Genomic DNA, 14944 nt, shown 5'->3' with positions numbered 1-14944 from the left:
CTACATTTTCTCTGTGCAAAACTAAACCGTTTACCTTGTAGCGTTACGGCTTGGCATCTGCTATAGAAATACATCCCTCCCAGATATAGAATTGGGTTCATACGCTACTGAAATTTCTGCAAATTATATCTGTTTAAACTGCAGTTGATTCTTCAATTTGTTCTTTACATGTTCTCTGCCATGCAGAAGTCTCTAGTGGTTGTGGGTATAAAGCAGGCGACATATTAATTGACTGATATACTTTTGGGAGACAGCTTCCTTCTTTTTATTTTTTGAAAACAGAACTGTATTTTTTTGTTGTTTTTGGTTTTTAGTTTTCTTCACTGTTGTCATTGTAGTTGTCGTTGCTGTTGTTTGACATTACTTGATTTTGATGCCCAAAGCACAAGCAGAACAAGCAACTGCAGCTAAAATTAATAATGATCTCTATAATGGCTCAGCCTCTGAGGAGCCTGGGCTGATACATACATGAAGCTATTTCCTTGTTTTTAATTACACTCGGAAGGGAGAACAACCTCAAGATATGGATTTTGAAAGAAAGCTGCAGTGTGTGACTTTGAAGTGAAACTCAGATAGGGGGGAAACAAACTAAAAAGCAGCCCTTCACCGAAGCTGTGCAGATGTGTGATATTCTGCAGGAGAGAACAGGATTAGGGAAAATGGTCTTCGTGTTGTGCAGTGGCCACCATTTTCTTTCCTCTAGAGGTCAGGGTGGGAGCACAGGGACAGGGAGAGGGGCGAGGCTGCAGAGACCAGTGTTGGATAGTTGATGTACTCGGGCAAAGGCTGAGAGAGTCGGGGCTCACATTGGAGGAATGATGTACTGACTGACTCACTTAGTTTGGTTAGAGTCAGGTCCTGCCTATTGTTGCGACCTCTGCCACAAAGCAAGCAGATTTTTTGTAGAGCAAGAAAACATCTCCTAAATCCTTGCCCTCATTAAGGGTCCACTCGCAAGGGAGGATTTATCAGGGTGAGACTCAGGCTGCCATATAAGAAAAACTATCAAGACCTATGGTGCAAAGAAGCTGCCCAATGTGATACTCACAATGTACAGACCAGCATGGGCTATACCACTCTTCACACAAATACATTTACATATAATTTCACTGTTAGTTTTAGATTTGTGGTTGGAAAAAAAGCTGCCTACATGTTTTTTCTTCTGTCCTTACCATTTCTGGCACATGTTTTAACAAATCCCAGCACTGTCTAGTTCCACCAGTGTAAACCTATATCTTAACCAGTATAGGACTATTGGCCTGCTTTAACATTACCCTGTTTTCATAATACCGTAAAGTGTGTTTTCAACCCTCAATACTGCAGTTTTTCACAGAGATGTTTCATAGTAATTCAAGGTGTGTGGTTGTGCATAATATCAAAAACCTTAGGAAGCAGGTATTTATAAACCTCAGACATACTTTGTGTAAGGACACTGCTGAAATACTGTAAATACTCATGAAATATTACTAACTGTCTTTCTGCATTGGAAGCGGATGGGGAGGGAGGGAGGGTAACAGTGAACACTGTTTTGTCTTTAAAAGAGGCAGGGAAGGAAGTCAGATAGCATTTTTTAAACATGCCTGGTATTTAAGTGAGCTAAAGCTACAAAAAATGAGAGGAGAGCTCATGCACTAAGGTCAAAAACAAGACATAGACTTCAGTATTTTAAACATTGAACAAGGAGAAAAGGCTACTGTAAAACAATACAGACTCTTGAAAGTGTGCACCATATATTAATTGTCTCCTGGTATGAATTATCTTAATAACATGTCAAAATACAACAGGCACAAGACTAATCAATTATGCCTGTGCTATTTTTAAAGCACTCAATCAGCCCAGTTTTGTAACAATTTCCTCTTCAGCCTACTGTTGCCTCATTTGGACATTGTTTTCCACACCCCTGTGTCAAACAATGATTAGAGAGACTGGAGATTTGCATTACAGTCATTTGAGTGTAAATAGCTGATCAGAGAAATGTGGGATTTGAAGAATATCACAGGAATGTACATCAAGCATTGGGTGTCTGGGAATGTCGATCTTTCATAGTGTAAAATGTTTTTTTTTGGTGTTGTTTCCTTTCATCAAAGAGCTTCCACTGTTTGTTTTAAGTGATCATTTTTATCTTGAGGACTAAAAAAAAAGACGAAAGTAAGAAAAACCTGCAAATATTGTACAAGCCCTGATATGCACAAGAACGGGCTGTCAATTTCTTTTTGCTTCTGCAAACTGTCGCTGAAGTTTTATTTCCTTGAGAGAATGTGCCTTTTATAATGAACTGGAGACATAATTGCAATTAGAATCCTACAGTTTTGGTGACTGAGTGAAGACACACAGCAGACGATGAAAAACTTGGATCAAACAGCCAAATCTGTGGAGATGCTGAGAAAGAGCCCGACATACTTGCATTTTCAACAGATCCCTACAGATTTTTTTTTTTTTTTTCAAATAATGCATCTCAATTCCATTTACAAGCATGTGAGTGCTGTTGACATGTATTAGGAGTTCTGTCACACAGCGAAGATAAAGCAAAGCAACAATAATATTGTTTATTTTTTTATTTTTTTCACATTGGAAAATGTGAATTTCAAATGCTCAGGAAACACCAGAATAACACATTTCAACAGAGACAAATTGAGTCTTGCGATTATGTTGTTTTCTGGAGATGAATACCTATTCCAAATTTAACTGCTCATTTCACACCCATGATAATGTATTTCAAACTTGACCAAGGACATGTTATTTCTTTGCCTTCATCTTATTCTTTGGTCAGATCTGTAAAATACCTTAGAAATACGGTTAGACAGGAATATGGCATCTCCATACATTTTCTGCCTTCCGTAAATTAAAGGCAGCAGTTAAGTCCACTGCCTTGAGACATTCTCTTAGATGAAAGGCACAGTGGATGTGCAGTTTCCTCTTGTTTATATTTATTTAATATATTTTTTTGTTTTTCAATGAAGATAAGACAGCGCTGTGCTTTTGAAGCTTGTTTCAGATCTAGAGATTTGAAAGAGAGAAATTAGAAATATGTTTCCAGACCAAGCAGGAAGTGTGGAATTTGTCACCTGCAGCTTTTTGCAAAATGAGCACGCTCTACCTGTGTGTATTCTACACAGAAAACACACTTGTATTGAGGCAATGCTTGACTCGGGAGGGCGAGAATTTTAAAAAGAACATTGTTACCACTTCTTTTTTTTTCTCTTTTTTGATGTGTGTGTCTGTGTGTGTGGAGGGGGGTGGGGTTGAAGTCAGGGCAGTATTATATAAAAACAACTCCACACAATACAAACTCAAGTACAGTTCATCTTCTGGTTTTATGCAATAAAGTGAATCTTTTACTGCTGCAAGGGAAATGTGTGGTACAAGAGATATAAATTATATGCCAACTTCTATCTATCTATCTATTTATTGATCTATCTATCTATGCATCTATCCAAAATGCTTTTTTACATCTATGCCACTGAAAGTTTCTTAAAATTGGAGGACATGTGTTTACTCAAATGTGTATATACTGTACTTTGAGTTAAGAGTGAGAGAGCAGTCAGCAGATATGAGTAGCTTTCAGTGCTTAAGAAGAACATCCCCAGGTCCCACAAAACATGGTGAAACGCGTGGGGGATGAGAGTGCCAGGCTGTAATGAGAAAGATCCCTCCACTCCCCGGACTGTGGTGCTGTGTGCAGCTCGATCAGATCAATACAGGGAACAGAAGGATGTTACATGGAAAAGGCCATTAATGTCAGCTAACACAGCATGGCACCTTCCCATGATGCATGGCGGGTCACTGCTTACTTTCTGTGGAAAGTCTTATTTGAATATTCTGAAATTTCACTCTCTCTCTCTCTCTCTCTCTCTCTCTCTCTCTCTCTCTCTCTCCAATACATCATTTTATTTTTATAGAAAGGTGAATCCGATATCAATGACTACTACTTCTTTGCTATCAAGCCTTCTGTGTCTCTGTATTACTCTTTCACTACTCCTCCACTGTCTCTGCGCTCTGTGCTGTTTTGCCCAACGTCGCTGCCTGACAGCCCTGCCCTGTCGACTCCACCGACCTGTTACTAGGAAAGGAGAGCAGACATCAGTGTACATCAAGATCAGGGAGAGACTGTCTGGTTTAGTAGATGTGTTTGGTTTACAGTTAATTGGTCAACAGTGATCAGAGGGGCACGCTATTGGTGTATTGACAGGCTGGTAGCAGAGAATTGAAGAACCCAGGTTACGTGCAGTGGGAAATCTGTGCTTACATTTTCCTAGTTTGGGCTGATATAAATGACTGATCCTACAGCAATGAAGACCTGTACTAATTTCACAAATCGTCCTGCATGTGATATCTGTGGCTGTCAAAACCCACTCATGTTTTAGAAGCATGTTAGGCGATGTAGTTTTGCGTGTGAGTTGGAAAGGGGGAAGAACAGGGGTTTAGAGAATTCCTCCATACTCGCTGTGAAAATATAATCTTATAACAAACAAAGAAATCTATAGGAACATGACTGTCTTCTACATCAGGTATACAGGGAAAACAGACTGATTCCCTATGGTCAGTCTACAAGAGATGGTCAGTTTCACAGGGTGACTCCTGCAAACTATGCTATGGTATAACTCCATGGGTATTTCTCTCTCTCCCTCTTGCAGGCGAATCCTCCTCCAATCATTGTCAATGCAGACTCCCTGGACCCCGGCCCTTATGTAAGTATCCCTCGCCCCTCCAAAAGGCTCTTGATTGATGTGACTGTTTTTACTCATTATTACTTGAAGAGATCCTTTCATCTCCTCCTCACATTGATATGTGAGTTCCCGGCTTTCTGCATTTTAATGGAAGATTTAAATGCAGTGCTTCTCAACCCTCTTCTTCGGGACACACTGTCCTGCTGGTTTTTCACCCAATCAAGATCTCTTACTGAATTCCACTATATTATTATAATTATTATTGTTATTATTATGATCAATGTTGTTTTTAATACTGCTGTTCTGTTCTGTTTTGCACAGGTAAATGGTAGCGATGGGATGTATAAATACGAAGAGATAATTCTGGAAAGGGTAGGTTAACTTATTCTACTATTTTGTACTATTTTATGCTAAAAACTAAGCAGCGTTTATAATGCAAAACAAATATTTTGTTTCTTTGTTTAGTTCTGATTGTGTTTTTCTATAGCAGTGAAATTGCACTCCGCTCCCTTTTTTGAGAAAACTAGGCATATTTATTTATTAAATATGAAACTTAGCCACTAGATGTCACTAAGCACTGTGTTTTCTGGCCTATATATATTAACCGTGCATTTGACAAGCTTAGAAACAAAATAAAAGGGCTTTTTTTGGTGTCCTCTTCACTCTAAAGTTGCTAACATGGTTTAATCATGATTTTTGTTTTGCATAAAACATATTCATTGTGAATCAATATGTTGGGGAACAAAATACAAAATATTTTATTGTTCACCAATTTAAATTTAAAACAATTATTAAAATTTCTACAGGACAGGAGAACTTCACTATGGTACAATCTGCAGAGACATGGAGTCAATGTCCTTTGTTTTGTTTTTGGTTTAATTTGAAAGCATCCACTGAAAATGTTAAATCCCCATAGTAGTTTAGTGTGTTTGTTATGCACAGTTTTGTTTGGTGTTGTTTTGTTTTCTGAGCTGGAACACAGCATCCTTGTACTTTTTGTTTTGAAGCTCTACATCAGGATCCTTCACCTTGCTTTCCCCGTAATTTGTTTTGACTGTCTTTCATGAAATATGGAAAATAATAAAACAAGGCCTTTTTCAGCTGTCTTGTTAGGCAGCGTTGTAGAGCCTTGTGCTGTCACTTGTGCGGCACTCTTGGCCCATTAACCGGGTCTGGCTATTACGATTTTGTCAATGCTAGATACTGTGCCGCTAAGAGGACAGTTACAGCAGGCCAGCTTTCCCTCCTCCAGCATCTGCAAAGGTGCTTAATGTTACATGTCTGCCGCACATGTCAGCTTGTTTACTGTTCTGTTGATGTAGAAGAGTTCCAATATGACAGTGCTTGGGAGCAAATATTTAATTTTAAAACCTAAAGATATCAAACCTAAGTGCCAGTTTCAGTGCTGAATTGTGAAGCACCGAATTCTTACCTCAACTCCCCCCCTCCACTCCAAACCCAGTCCCTCCCTCTCTCTCTCTCTGGGGAAATCTGACACCCTAAACAGCATCTAGGACAAATTCCCCTAAAAATGTTATACTCTTTTAGTGGTTATTGGTCTCCTTCCCAGACTAGCCGTGGTGCAGTAGGCGCTCTCTGCATCCTGTAAAAAGAGGTAGCAGGAAAGCAATCGGACCCGCATCCTCATTCCCACTTCTCTTTCCTCCACTCCACTCTGGATACAGAGGACACAGGGGGTTAACAGTCTTAAGAGCATGTGAGCATTCCAGAAATGATTGAACTGTTTTTAACCTGGTTTTGATTAACTTAAATCATCATAGGATATTGTTCAGAAGGAGCTGCTCCAAGGTCTAAAAGGTTCTAATAAAGGGAATATATATATATATATATATATATATATAGATAGATAGATAGATAGATAATGTATATGTTATTATTGAATAGCACAAGCAGCATAATTAAGGGACACATTTATAAACCGATAATATGCCACACAAAAAACCTACAATTTTATTTGCAAAGTAACGGAACAGCCAGCTTTTGAGGAATGTTTGAAAACCTTAAACACGATAGATGCTGTAATGATATCATGTGACCGACTGGAGATATTAAGTCAACGATAATCCCTTTGAAAATGGCATTTTATGTATGGGCTTTATCTGAGTGGATCAGGGTGTAAACAGATGAATGTGAAAAACACATTATTCCTGACGTCAGATCATCCGCGGCTCTGCCGGTCTGCTCTTGGGGGGACCAATGGGCCTGACAGGCTGAGAGGGCCTGGGCCGATCAGTACCTCCAGCAGCGTTAACCTTCAGTAATGACTCCGCAGTGGAGCAGAGCACAGTCCTGATGTGGCGCTGACGTATACTGAGAGCCCTGTTAATAATGCTTGAATTGCACCCAGGGCAACTCCGGGCTGGGCTTCAGCATCGCTGGGGGGATCGACAATCCACACATCCCTGACGATCCGGGGATTTTCATTACAAAAATAATCCCAGGAGGAGCTGCGGCTATGGATGGCAGGCTGGGGTAAGTGCCCCCCCTAAAAAATACACACACACACACACACACAAAAAGACACATCTCTGCTGTCAACTGTAACTGCGTGGGTGAAAGTGGTCTGTTCTTTGTGCAAGTGTGTCTCAGTGTTTTGTGTTCCCTCAGCTGTATAATCAGGGGTTTATTATCCAGAACTGAATAGAGCATGATGCTGTCAGGACTAATCCGTATGGAATACTCATATATTTATAATATATGTCTAAATATGATGATATAGTTCAACTGTCTATGTCCAATATAATATGTTTTGTCAAAATATGAGGCTTCCATATGGGAAGTTAACACTGGGTCTACTGAATGTAAATCTTGTATATATCAGTAAGTATGTATTCAGTTGTTGTTTTTTCTAATAAAAACATTACAAATGTTTGCGTTATCCTAAGAGCCAGTGCCTCTGTGGTCTCTTGGTTTCTCTGCCAGGCGAGTGTCTGTCTCTGTAAGGTAAATGGCTACCTCTGACCATGCACAAAACAATGATCTCTTTCTGTCTCTCCCTCTGTGCAGGGTGAATGACTGTGTCCTGCGGGTGAACGAGGTGGATGTTTCGGAAGTGGCCCACAGCCGGGCGGTGGAGGCCCTGAAGGAGGCAGGGCCGGTGGTGCGTCTGCTGGTGAGGAGGAGGCAGGCCCCACCCGAGACCATCCTGGAGGTCAACCTGCTCAAGGGGCCCAAGGGTGAGCATGCTCAGAGACATGCACATATACACACACACTGTTCTTGTTCTAACAGTACTATTTTTCTTGAAATGTGTAGTGACAGCTCTAAGCCACTATAAGTAAGGGTGCCTGTAATAGCAACAGTAATAGCAGCAGTAATAGCAATAGTAATAGCAATAATAATAATGCATCTGACCAGGTCACTGTTGCGCACATCCTGACACACCAGCTCTGAAGCACAAACATTTTTGGCTCATCGGTTCTGCTCTCCTTTGGCAGGATTGGGCTTCAGTATCGCAGGGGGTATCGGTAACCAGCACATCCCCGGGGACAACAGCATCTATATCACCAAGATCATTGAGGGGGGGGCGGCGCAAAAGGATGGCCGATTGCACACCGGAGACCGACTGTTGGCTGTGAGCTCATCTCCACACACGCCCTCCAGTACCTGCACCTGACATCTCACACCTCACACACGCACAGATGCACAAAACACAGAGCCACTTGAGGCATCGCAGACCTGCCACAGTAATGAATAAAAGAAGACTGCATCAAGACAGTCAACCCCTGGGCAATACTTCATCTGGGTGAATCGGGTAGCACATATCAGTTTGCAAATTGCTGGTGTTTTATGGCTCCCTGCAAGATTGATATGACAATGGAGTACTGGTTCAGATAGCAGTGCCCTTTTAGGAATGAATGCTTGTGCCACACCACAAAAAATAAAACTTCAAATCCTGCCATTTGAATGAGTATGGAAGCAGTAAAAAAATATGTGGATTGATGAGGACAGCCATAAATTACAACAGGGAGCCATAAAATACTGTTAGCTTCGGAGTACACTAAATACATTTGGTACTGCAGCTGAGACTGAGCTCCTGTGTCCTTCATTTTCACAACAACCTTGTAGCGTCTACTGCCAGAATCAGAAATTGATACAAATATTTTTCAGTGATGATACCCTTACATCAAAAGAAATTTGAAACCCGGAGACAAAATTGTTATTAATGTAAAAGAAAGACTTCTATTTTAGTTATGGCTGCATTCCAACAACAGAGACCATCCTCTTGAGTGTCTCATATTCGCTGTAGAGTCACAGTGAATAACAAAAAAAAGGTATAATAAATGTAGCTATCCACAACCCAACCACACCCTCCTCTGCATGATAATTTTAGTTTTTGGGGAAATATACCAGAAAAATCCCACCAGGGTTCTTACAGTAGTTGTATCAGGCCTGGTTTTCCCCATGGCCACAGTGCCAGAGGAGGATGGTGTTTAGAGAGGAGGCTGTGCATGGTGGGTCTCTAACATGCTGCTCTTGTGTCCCCATGCAGGTCAACAACATCAACCTGCAGGATGTGCGACACGAGGAAGCAGTGGCCGCCCTGAAGAACACCTCCGACATGGTTTACCTGAAGGTAGCCAAGCCGGGGCCTGTCCACCTCAACGACATGTACGCCCCGCCGGACTACTCCAGCAGTACGTACCTCCAACTGCTCCTGCCCCATCCCAGCTTTTCATACTGACTGGGAGGGCCATGGCATTCTGTGACTGCCACCTCATTGTGTGCAGAGGGAGCTTGACAGCTCAAGCTCTGTAACCAAGGTAGATCTTGCCAGTTTTAAAGGGACTCCTCATCCCTCAAGCCACCCATCTTATAATTGACCTAATTGTTTCCTGATTTGGTTCAAATGGCCAAAATCAATTGGTCAAATGAACTTTTTCTCCAGGACCTAATCGTTTTTTAATTTGAAGACTCAAACAGAGCTTGCAAGGCTACAGCTTCTGTATCACTGGCTCAGGCACCTCTGACTGCAGGTGTGTGAAGAGTCTCTTTAAACACCTGCTCAAGCACCATCGTTTACAGTGATAGAGAGTATTTCAAGCTTTTAGCATTGGCAGATTTAATTTTTGGGTGGCTGCCAGTATACCAGTATTTTTTTAACCATGGCTCCTGTAGTACTCTGTTTTAATCTGTCGTTCTTTCTCTCTACTGGTCTCTCCCTCCCTCCAGCCTTCCCCACTCTCGTCGATAATCACGTCAGCCACAACTCCAGCATGGCCTACATGGGCGGAGTCGACACTAAACCCGCCTACCAGCCTCCTCAGGTCACACCCTCCAGGTACTCCCCTGTCCCTCGTCACATGATAGGGGAGGACGACTTCACCAGGTCAGTCAATGCTCCTTTGCTGTTTGTTGTCTTGCCAGGCACACTGTTAGCAGTTTATGAAAAAATAGGTAAACAACAGTGAGGTTGTTGCTGATAAGACTGGATAACAAACTTGGTGGCTGCATGTGGAGAATGTCAGAGAACAGAAATTAAAGACCTTCACTCTATTACAGATATTAAACCAAATATATATTGACCATGATGATGTGCAAAGGGAATAACTTGACAGAGAATTATTTAATTTTGTTGTTGGGTGAGAGAAAGGGGGAAGAAAACTTGAGCTGCAAGAATGTAGAGTCAGTTTTGGAGAAGTTTTTTCTTTATGTTAAGAAATGTCCTGATGTGGTCACTTCTGCTGCCCTCAGAGATGTCTGCAATTCCTAGGTGTTGTTTTGTTACCTGCTCTGTTGTTAGGGCTCCCATAGGATGGACCTGTATTGAGACAGAACTGAGGAGATATATGCATAACTTGAGGTTGTAACTAATGGAGCTGAAACAATAGAATGTAGTTAAGATGAAGGATGGGTTGACCGTAGGCATTTTATTACTGTGACGAACCGCCTTACTAACAGTGATATATGGGCTTAGCATACTGACAGTCTGTCTTGTTAGATATCCAAGCTCTCTATTAGGAGAAGCTGTCCAACCGGAACCTGCTCTTACCTGTTTCTCACTGGTGCACTTTGACCGAATAGTTTATTGCTGGTGGGGAGCAAAGCAAAAGGCCTTGAGATCACTTCCCATGAGATCCCAAATTCACGTGAAACCAAGGTCCCGCATGATATCGCATCCCTGTTGGAAGTTTTGAAAGTGGTTTTGGTGTTTGTATTATTGTGAGACTGGATTGTCATGAGAGAGTATTCCAGCTACCCCGTGGGGAGGAGAAAGTACGCAGCCTCTCAGTCTTTGCAGTGGTATGAGCAGAGGGGTGGGCAGTGGTCATTGGGGGGAGGGCGGGGCAGGGTTGTGGATGAAAGGGGGATTGCAGTGTGTTTCCTGCAAGTTCATGTGTTGTGACTAACTGCCCCGTTCACAGCGCTGAGTGTCAGAGGACCGAAGCCCCGTTCACAGTGTGATTTCTGTACCCCCACCAGGGCTGAACCCATTTACAGTGTCATCCACAAACCACACGGGGACACCAGCCCTCCCTCCCCTCACCTCTACAGCAGGTTACCCAGGGACGCGGCTTTGTGTCCCATGCCCTCTGTCCTGCGCCAAGGCCTGGTGCCCTCCTCCGGCAGGTACTAACCCACCTCACTCCGCTCTGCTTCGCTAACCCTCCTGTCGCTGCCCCTGTGCCCCCAGAGTCCTCTGCCTCCCTTTGTGGGGGAAAGGGGAGGGAGGGGGAGCTCTTGTGCAAGTGGGTCATTGTGCTGTGGGGGGGGGCTGTGTGTCTTGCTCTGTTGGGTTGTGGCAGAATGGAGGGGGGAGGGTCTGCTTGTGCTGTCAAAGCCTGTGCCAATCACAGTAACTCCACCGCAGTATGGTCACAAAGAGGCAAACGCCCCCATCACTGTGTATTTCTGGCAAATGTGTGATAGCTATGCTCTACATAGCTATCTGTCTGTATATAGCAGTCTATACATGTGTCATACTGTCTCCCCATCTGTAAGTGTGTATGTCTGTTTATTTCTATGCATATGTGCTTTTGCATGTATGCATTTCACTATGCCACTGAGCTGTTTAAAGATGCTAAGGGTGGTTTTCAGAAAGCCAAATCTGGTCGGATGCGGTTTCCTATGACTGACTCTCTAAGCCAGCGAAACAAATGGTGAGATAAATGCCTCCTTCGGTGTTTATTCTTCACAGAAGGAGAGCATTTATCTGCAGTGTTTGTTCTGCAACTACAGAAATACCATAAACCATGCTGTCCACTTTCTTTGTCTGTGCTTGTCTCTAAATGTATATTTTCCTGTATTTAAGTGTGTGTCTGAATGTGTGCCTGTGTGTGCACTGTTCTGTTTGTACTGGTGCATGTTAAATATAACAGGAGTTATGCCTACCTATAAGTTAGTCTTCTCTAGTTTCTCAGTGAAGGATACCATCCTTTTTAAAATACTTGGTATACTAAAATCTTTGGCTAAGCTTTTGGAGCTCTCTCACAGTACATATGGCTATGCAACATAGTACTTGCATTTTTGATTTACTCTGAGAGGAAGTTACTCTTTAAGCAAGTGAAGGCAGAACTATAGAAATGTGATGGTTAATGTGAAAGGCAGTGGGCCCACCTGACATTCAGAGGGGGCCGGTGCAGGGTACGCATTCAGCAGGAGTGGCACTGACAAAGCCAGTTATACTGACAAGCTGTTCAAAGCCATCTGTCATCAGAAACTCTTCTGCAAGGAACTGCAAACTAACCTAAAAATGTCTGCTATGAGGGAAAGCCATGACCGCTGATTGCTGTGACAGATTGACAGATTTAGGGAAAAGACAGACAGACTCTGAGAGAGTAGCCGCTCTCAGATTGATGCCTTTAACACAGTCCAGTTGTTATTACAATGAAAGGTGGATGTCCCTGGTGAGAGGTAGGGATTATAGAAAAAGGAGCCCCCTCTGTGTGTATCAGTCCTGCATGTTGATCAGCGAGTGAGCAGAATTATCTTTGTGTCTGCTACGTCTGAGTTTGCAAATGATCGCTTGTGTCCCTCTGTCCATCTATCTCGAAATCTATCTCCGTATCTGTGTGCATTTCTGTGTTTGTGCCTGTGGACCCATACATCTCGCTATAGACACTGCACTCTCTGCTGCCACAGGCATATTTAACGGCGACTCACACAGCAGCGCAGTGTTGTACGACATGATCAGAGCAGAGGAAACGGGAACTCGGGATTCACACAGTAGCCGATCAGATCTAACCACAAAAGCCCCCAGAGAAGAGGAATGTTTTTCCTTCTGCCGTCTTATGTAAATATAAACACTCAGCCCTGCTGCTACCATAAATGTATTGAAAAGTCAGTGTCTGATCCTACAAGCAGGCCGTGACTCAATAGCTGCTTACATTCCTGCTGCTGTCATGAGTCCACGGGGAAACAAGGGCACACACCCAGACCCACACCCTGCTCAGGGGAGTGCACACTGACAGACACGCTGAGCCCAGGAGTCAGGAAGGACAGTGTCTGTTCAGCTGTTTGCATCACTACCGCAGAGGAACACGGCCTGTCACATCTTCTAGGACTATCCCTTTTGCATATTTAAGAGTTTTTTTATTTTATTTTAATTGCAGTGGAATCTTATGGTGCCATCTCTCCAAAACCACAAATGTAACAAATCCACTGGAAGCTGTCTTTTTAGTTTAGTGTATTTGTTTATGTACTTATTTATTATTGATCTGGATCTAAAACTCCAGTCCCCTGTGTTTTTAGGGAATGTCAAAATCCATTAGACATCATTACATTACTTTTTTTTGTTTTTATTTTTATTATTTTTCACTAGTGTTGAATATATTGTATTATTATATATTCTTTTATAAAAGACCACTCAGACATTGAAGTGATGCTGTACACTCACTGCAACCTGATAAACTGAGTCACTGTCTGAATCCTCAAGTCGCCCTTATTCCCATCTGTGCTCCCCCACAATGCTACTCTGATGCCAACACATTCATCCATTTCACAATGTCCATTGTCCATTTGTACCTTATTCATATATATATATATATATATATATATATATATATAATAACTGAATAGGCTACATTATGTAGATTCAGTTCTAAAAAAAATACAGTTAACATTGTTCAACAAACAAATAATGATAAAATTAAGAAGGAGAACCCCCCCATTGTCTAGCAACATACTGGCGTCCCGTCCTGGGTGTATTCCTGCCTTGCGCCCTATACCTGCCGGGATCGGCTCCGACTTCCCCGCGACCCTTGCCAGGATAAGCGGTTTCAAAAAAATAGTTGAATGGATGGATGGATGGAACCCCCCCATCCCCCTTTTTGTTCACTGATGCTGCTGCTCAGATTCGATTTATTTCCCTCTGGTCTCTGGTGAGGAGCTTCTGGTTTGCTCTCATTCGCTGGGTATCTTTGATGACTAATGAGGTAGCGCTCTCTTTCCCTGTACAGAGCTTTCATTTCCAGTTATTGGGCTGAGCTTTTCAAGCATAAAAAACACCCAAGTGTTGGTGGACCCTTGAGCAGGCCAGACAGCAGCTGCACATTTGTCTCAAGACTCCAGATTGCCAACTCCCATTTTGCATCATGAACAGTAAAACGGACTCATAATACCTCACTGATAGCATTCTTCTGCCGCAGCTGAGCACAAGAGGGAGCCTGCTCAACAAAAGGGAAATTATCCCTTTCACCTGGCGGTGGGGGGAAATTTAAATACCTGATTTGCTCAAGAATAAATACTGCTCCTGATTTTCTGAAAGTATAACGTAGATGTATAATGGTGCAACTCCAGTAAGGCATTGCTTTCATGGAGCTGTGGAGTTTTAGTCAAATTCAGTTTGGAAATTGAACAAATTGATCAAAAATTACTAAAGCAAACACTTTGAGAGTTTATCAGCATTCTGTCATACAGCAATTTCACCAAGGAAAATTCCCCACTGTCTTATTCTTTGTCAAATCCAATACAGATCCTGTGATATCAATGAATTCTACTGTGTTTAGTTTTTGCATTCCATTTATATATGTTCACACAAGAGTTAAGGAGGTGATGAAGCAGATATGGTGTAGCAGACTTGTCTTACAGCAGAAACGCATGTACCTGTGGTCAATGCAAATAGAGTATTCAATGCACTGTTATAGCAAGTTGCAAAACAGGAAATGGCAATTGTATGAAGTAGTTTATTGTCCACTCTGTCATTAATTAATCCCTATAAAAACACAGGTAATATAACGACAGGCCTACAAGTTCAAGGACACCGTGTTGTGAATCCACACTCCCTTTTCAGACTTTAAATAAGCCGAATTCTAGTT

At 42.2% G+C, this 14944-nt stretch overlaps 1 protein-coding gene across 15 annotated transcripts in view; it reads left to right on the top strand.

Annotated features, from left to right (window-relative positions):
* Positions 1 to 14944, top strand: part of dlg3 (discs, large homolog 3 (Drosophila)) — a 94537-nt gene that overhangs the window by 54102 nt on the left and 25491 nt on the right. For 12 of the 15 annotated variants that reach the window (XM_066715135.1, XM_066715134.1, XM_066715132.1 and 9 more), the window contains 8 exons: positions 4635 to 4688; positions 4989 to 5039; positions 7036 to 7160; positions 7695 to 7864; positions 8126 to 8262; positions 9181 to 9325; positions 9861 to 10017; positions 11112 to 11258. In XM_066715135.1, the coding sequence (XP_066571232.1) occupies positions 4635 to 4688; positions 4989 to 5039; positions 7036 to 7160; positions 7695 to 7864; positions 8126 to 8262; positions 9181 to 9325; positions 9861 to 10017; positions 11112 to 11258 (986 nt within the window). The remainder of the gene's footprint in view (positions 1 to 4634; positions 4689 to 4988; positions 5040 to 7035; positions 7161 to 7694; positions 7865 to 8125; positions 8263 to 9180; positions 9326 to 9860; positions 10018 to 11111; positions 11259 to 14944) is intronic. The other 3 variants (XM_066715136.1, XM_066715137.1, XM_066715138.1) reach the window with 1 other exon arrangement.

Source organism: Amia ocellicauda, chromosome 10 (genome assembly GCF_036373705.1).
Source record: "Amia ocellicauda isolate fAmiCal2 chromosome 10, fAmiCal2.hap1, whole genome shotgun sequence".
Taxonomy (NCBI): Eukaryota; Metazoa; Chordata; class Actinopteri; order Amiiformes; family Amiidae; genus Amia; species Amia ocellicauda.
The sequence above is the reverse complement of the archived record's forward strand: the minus strand, read 5'-3'. Positions and strand labels throughout refer to the sequence as shown.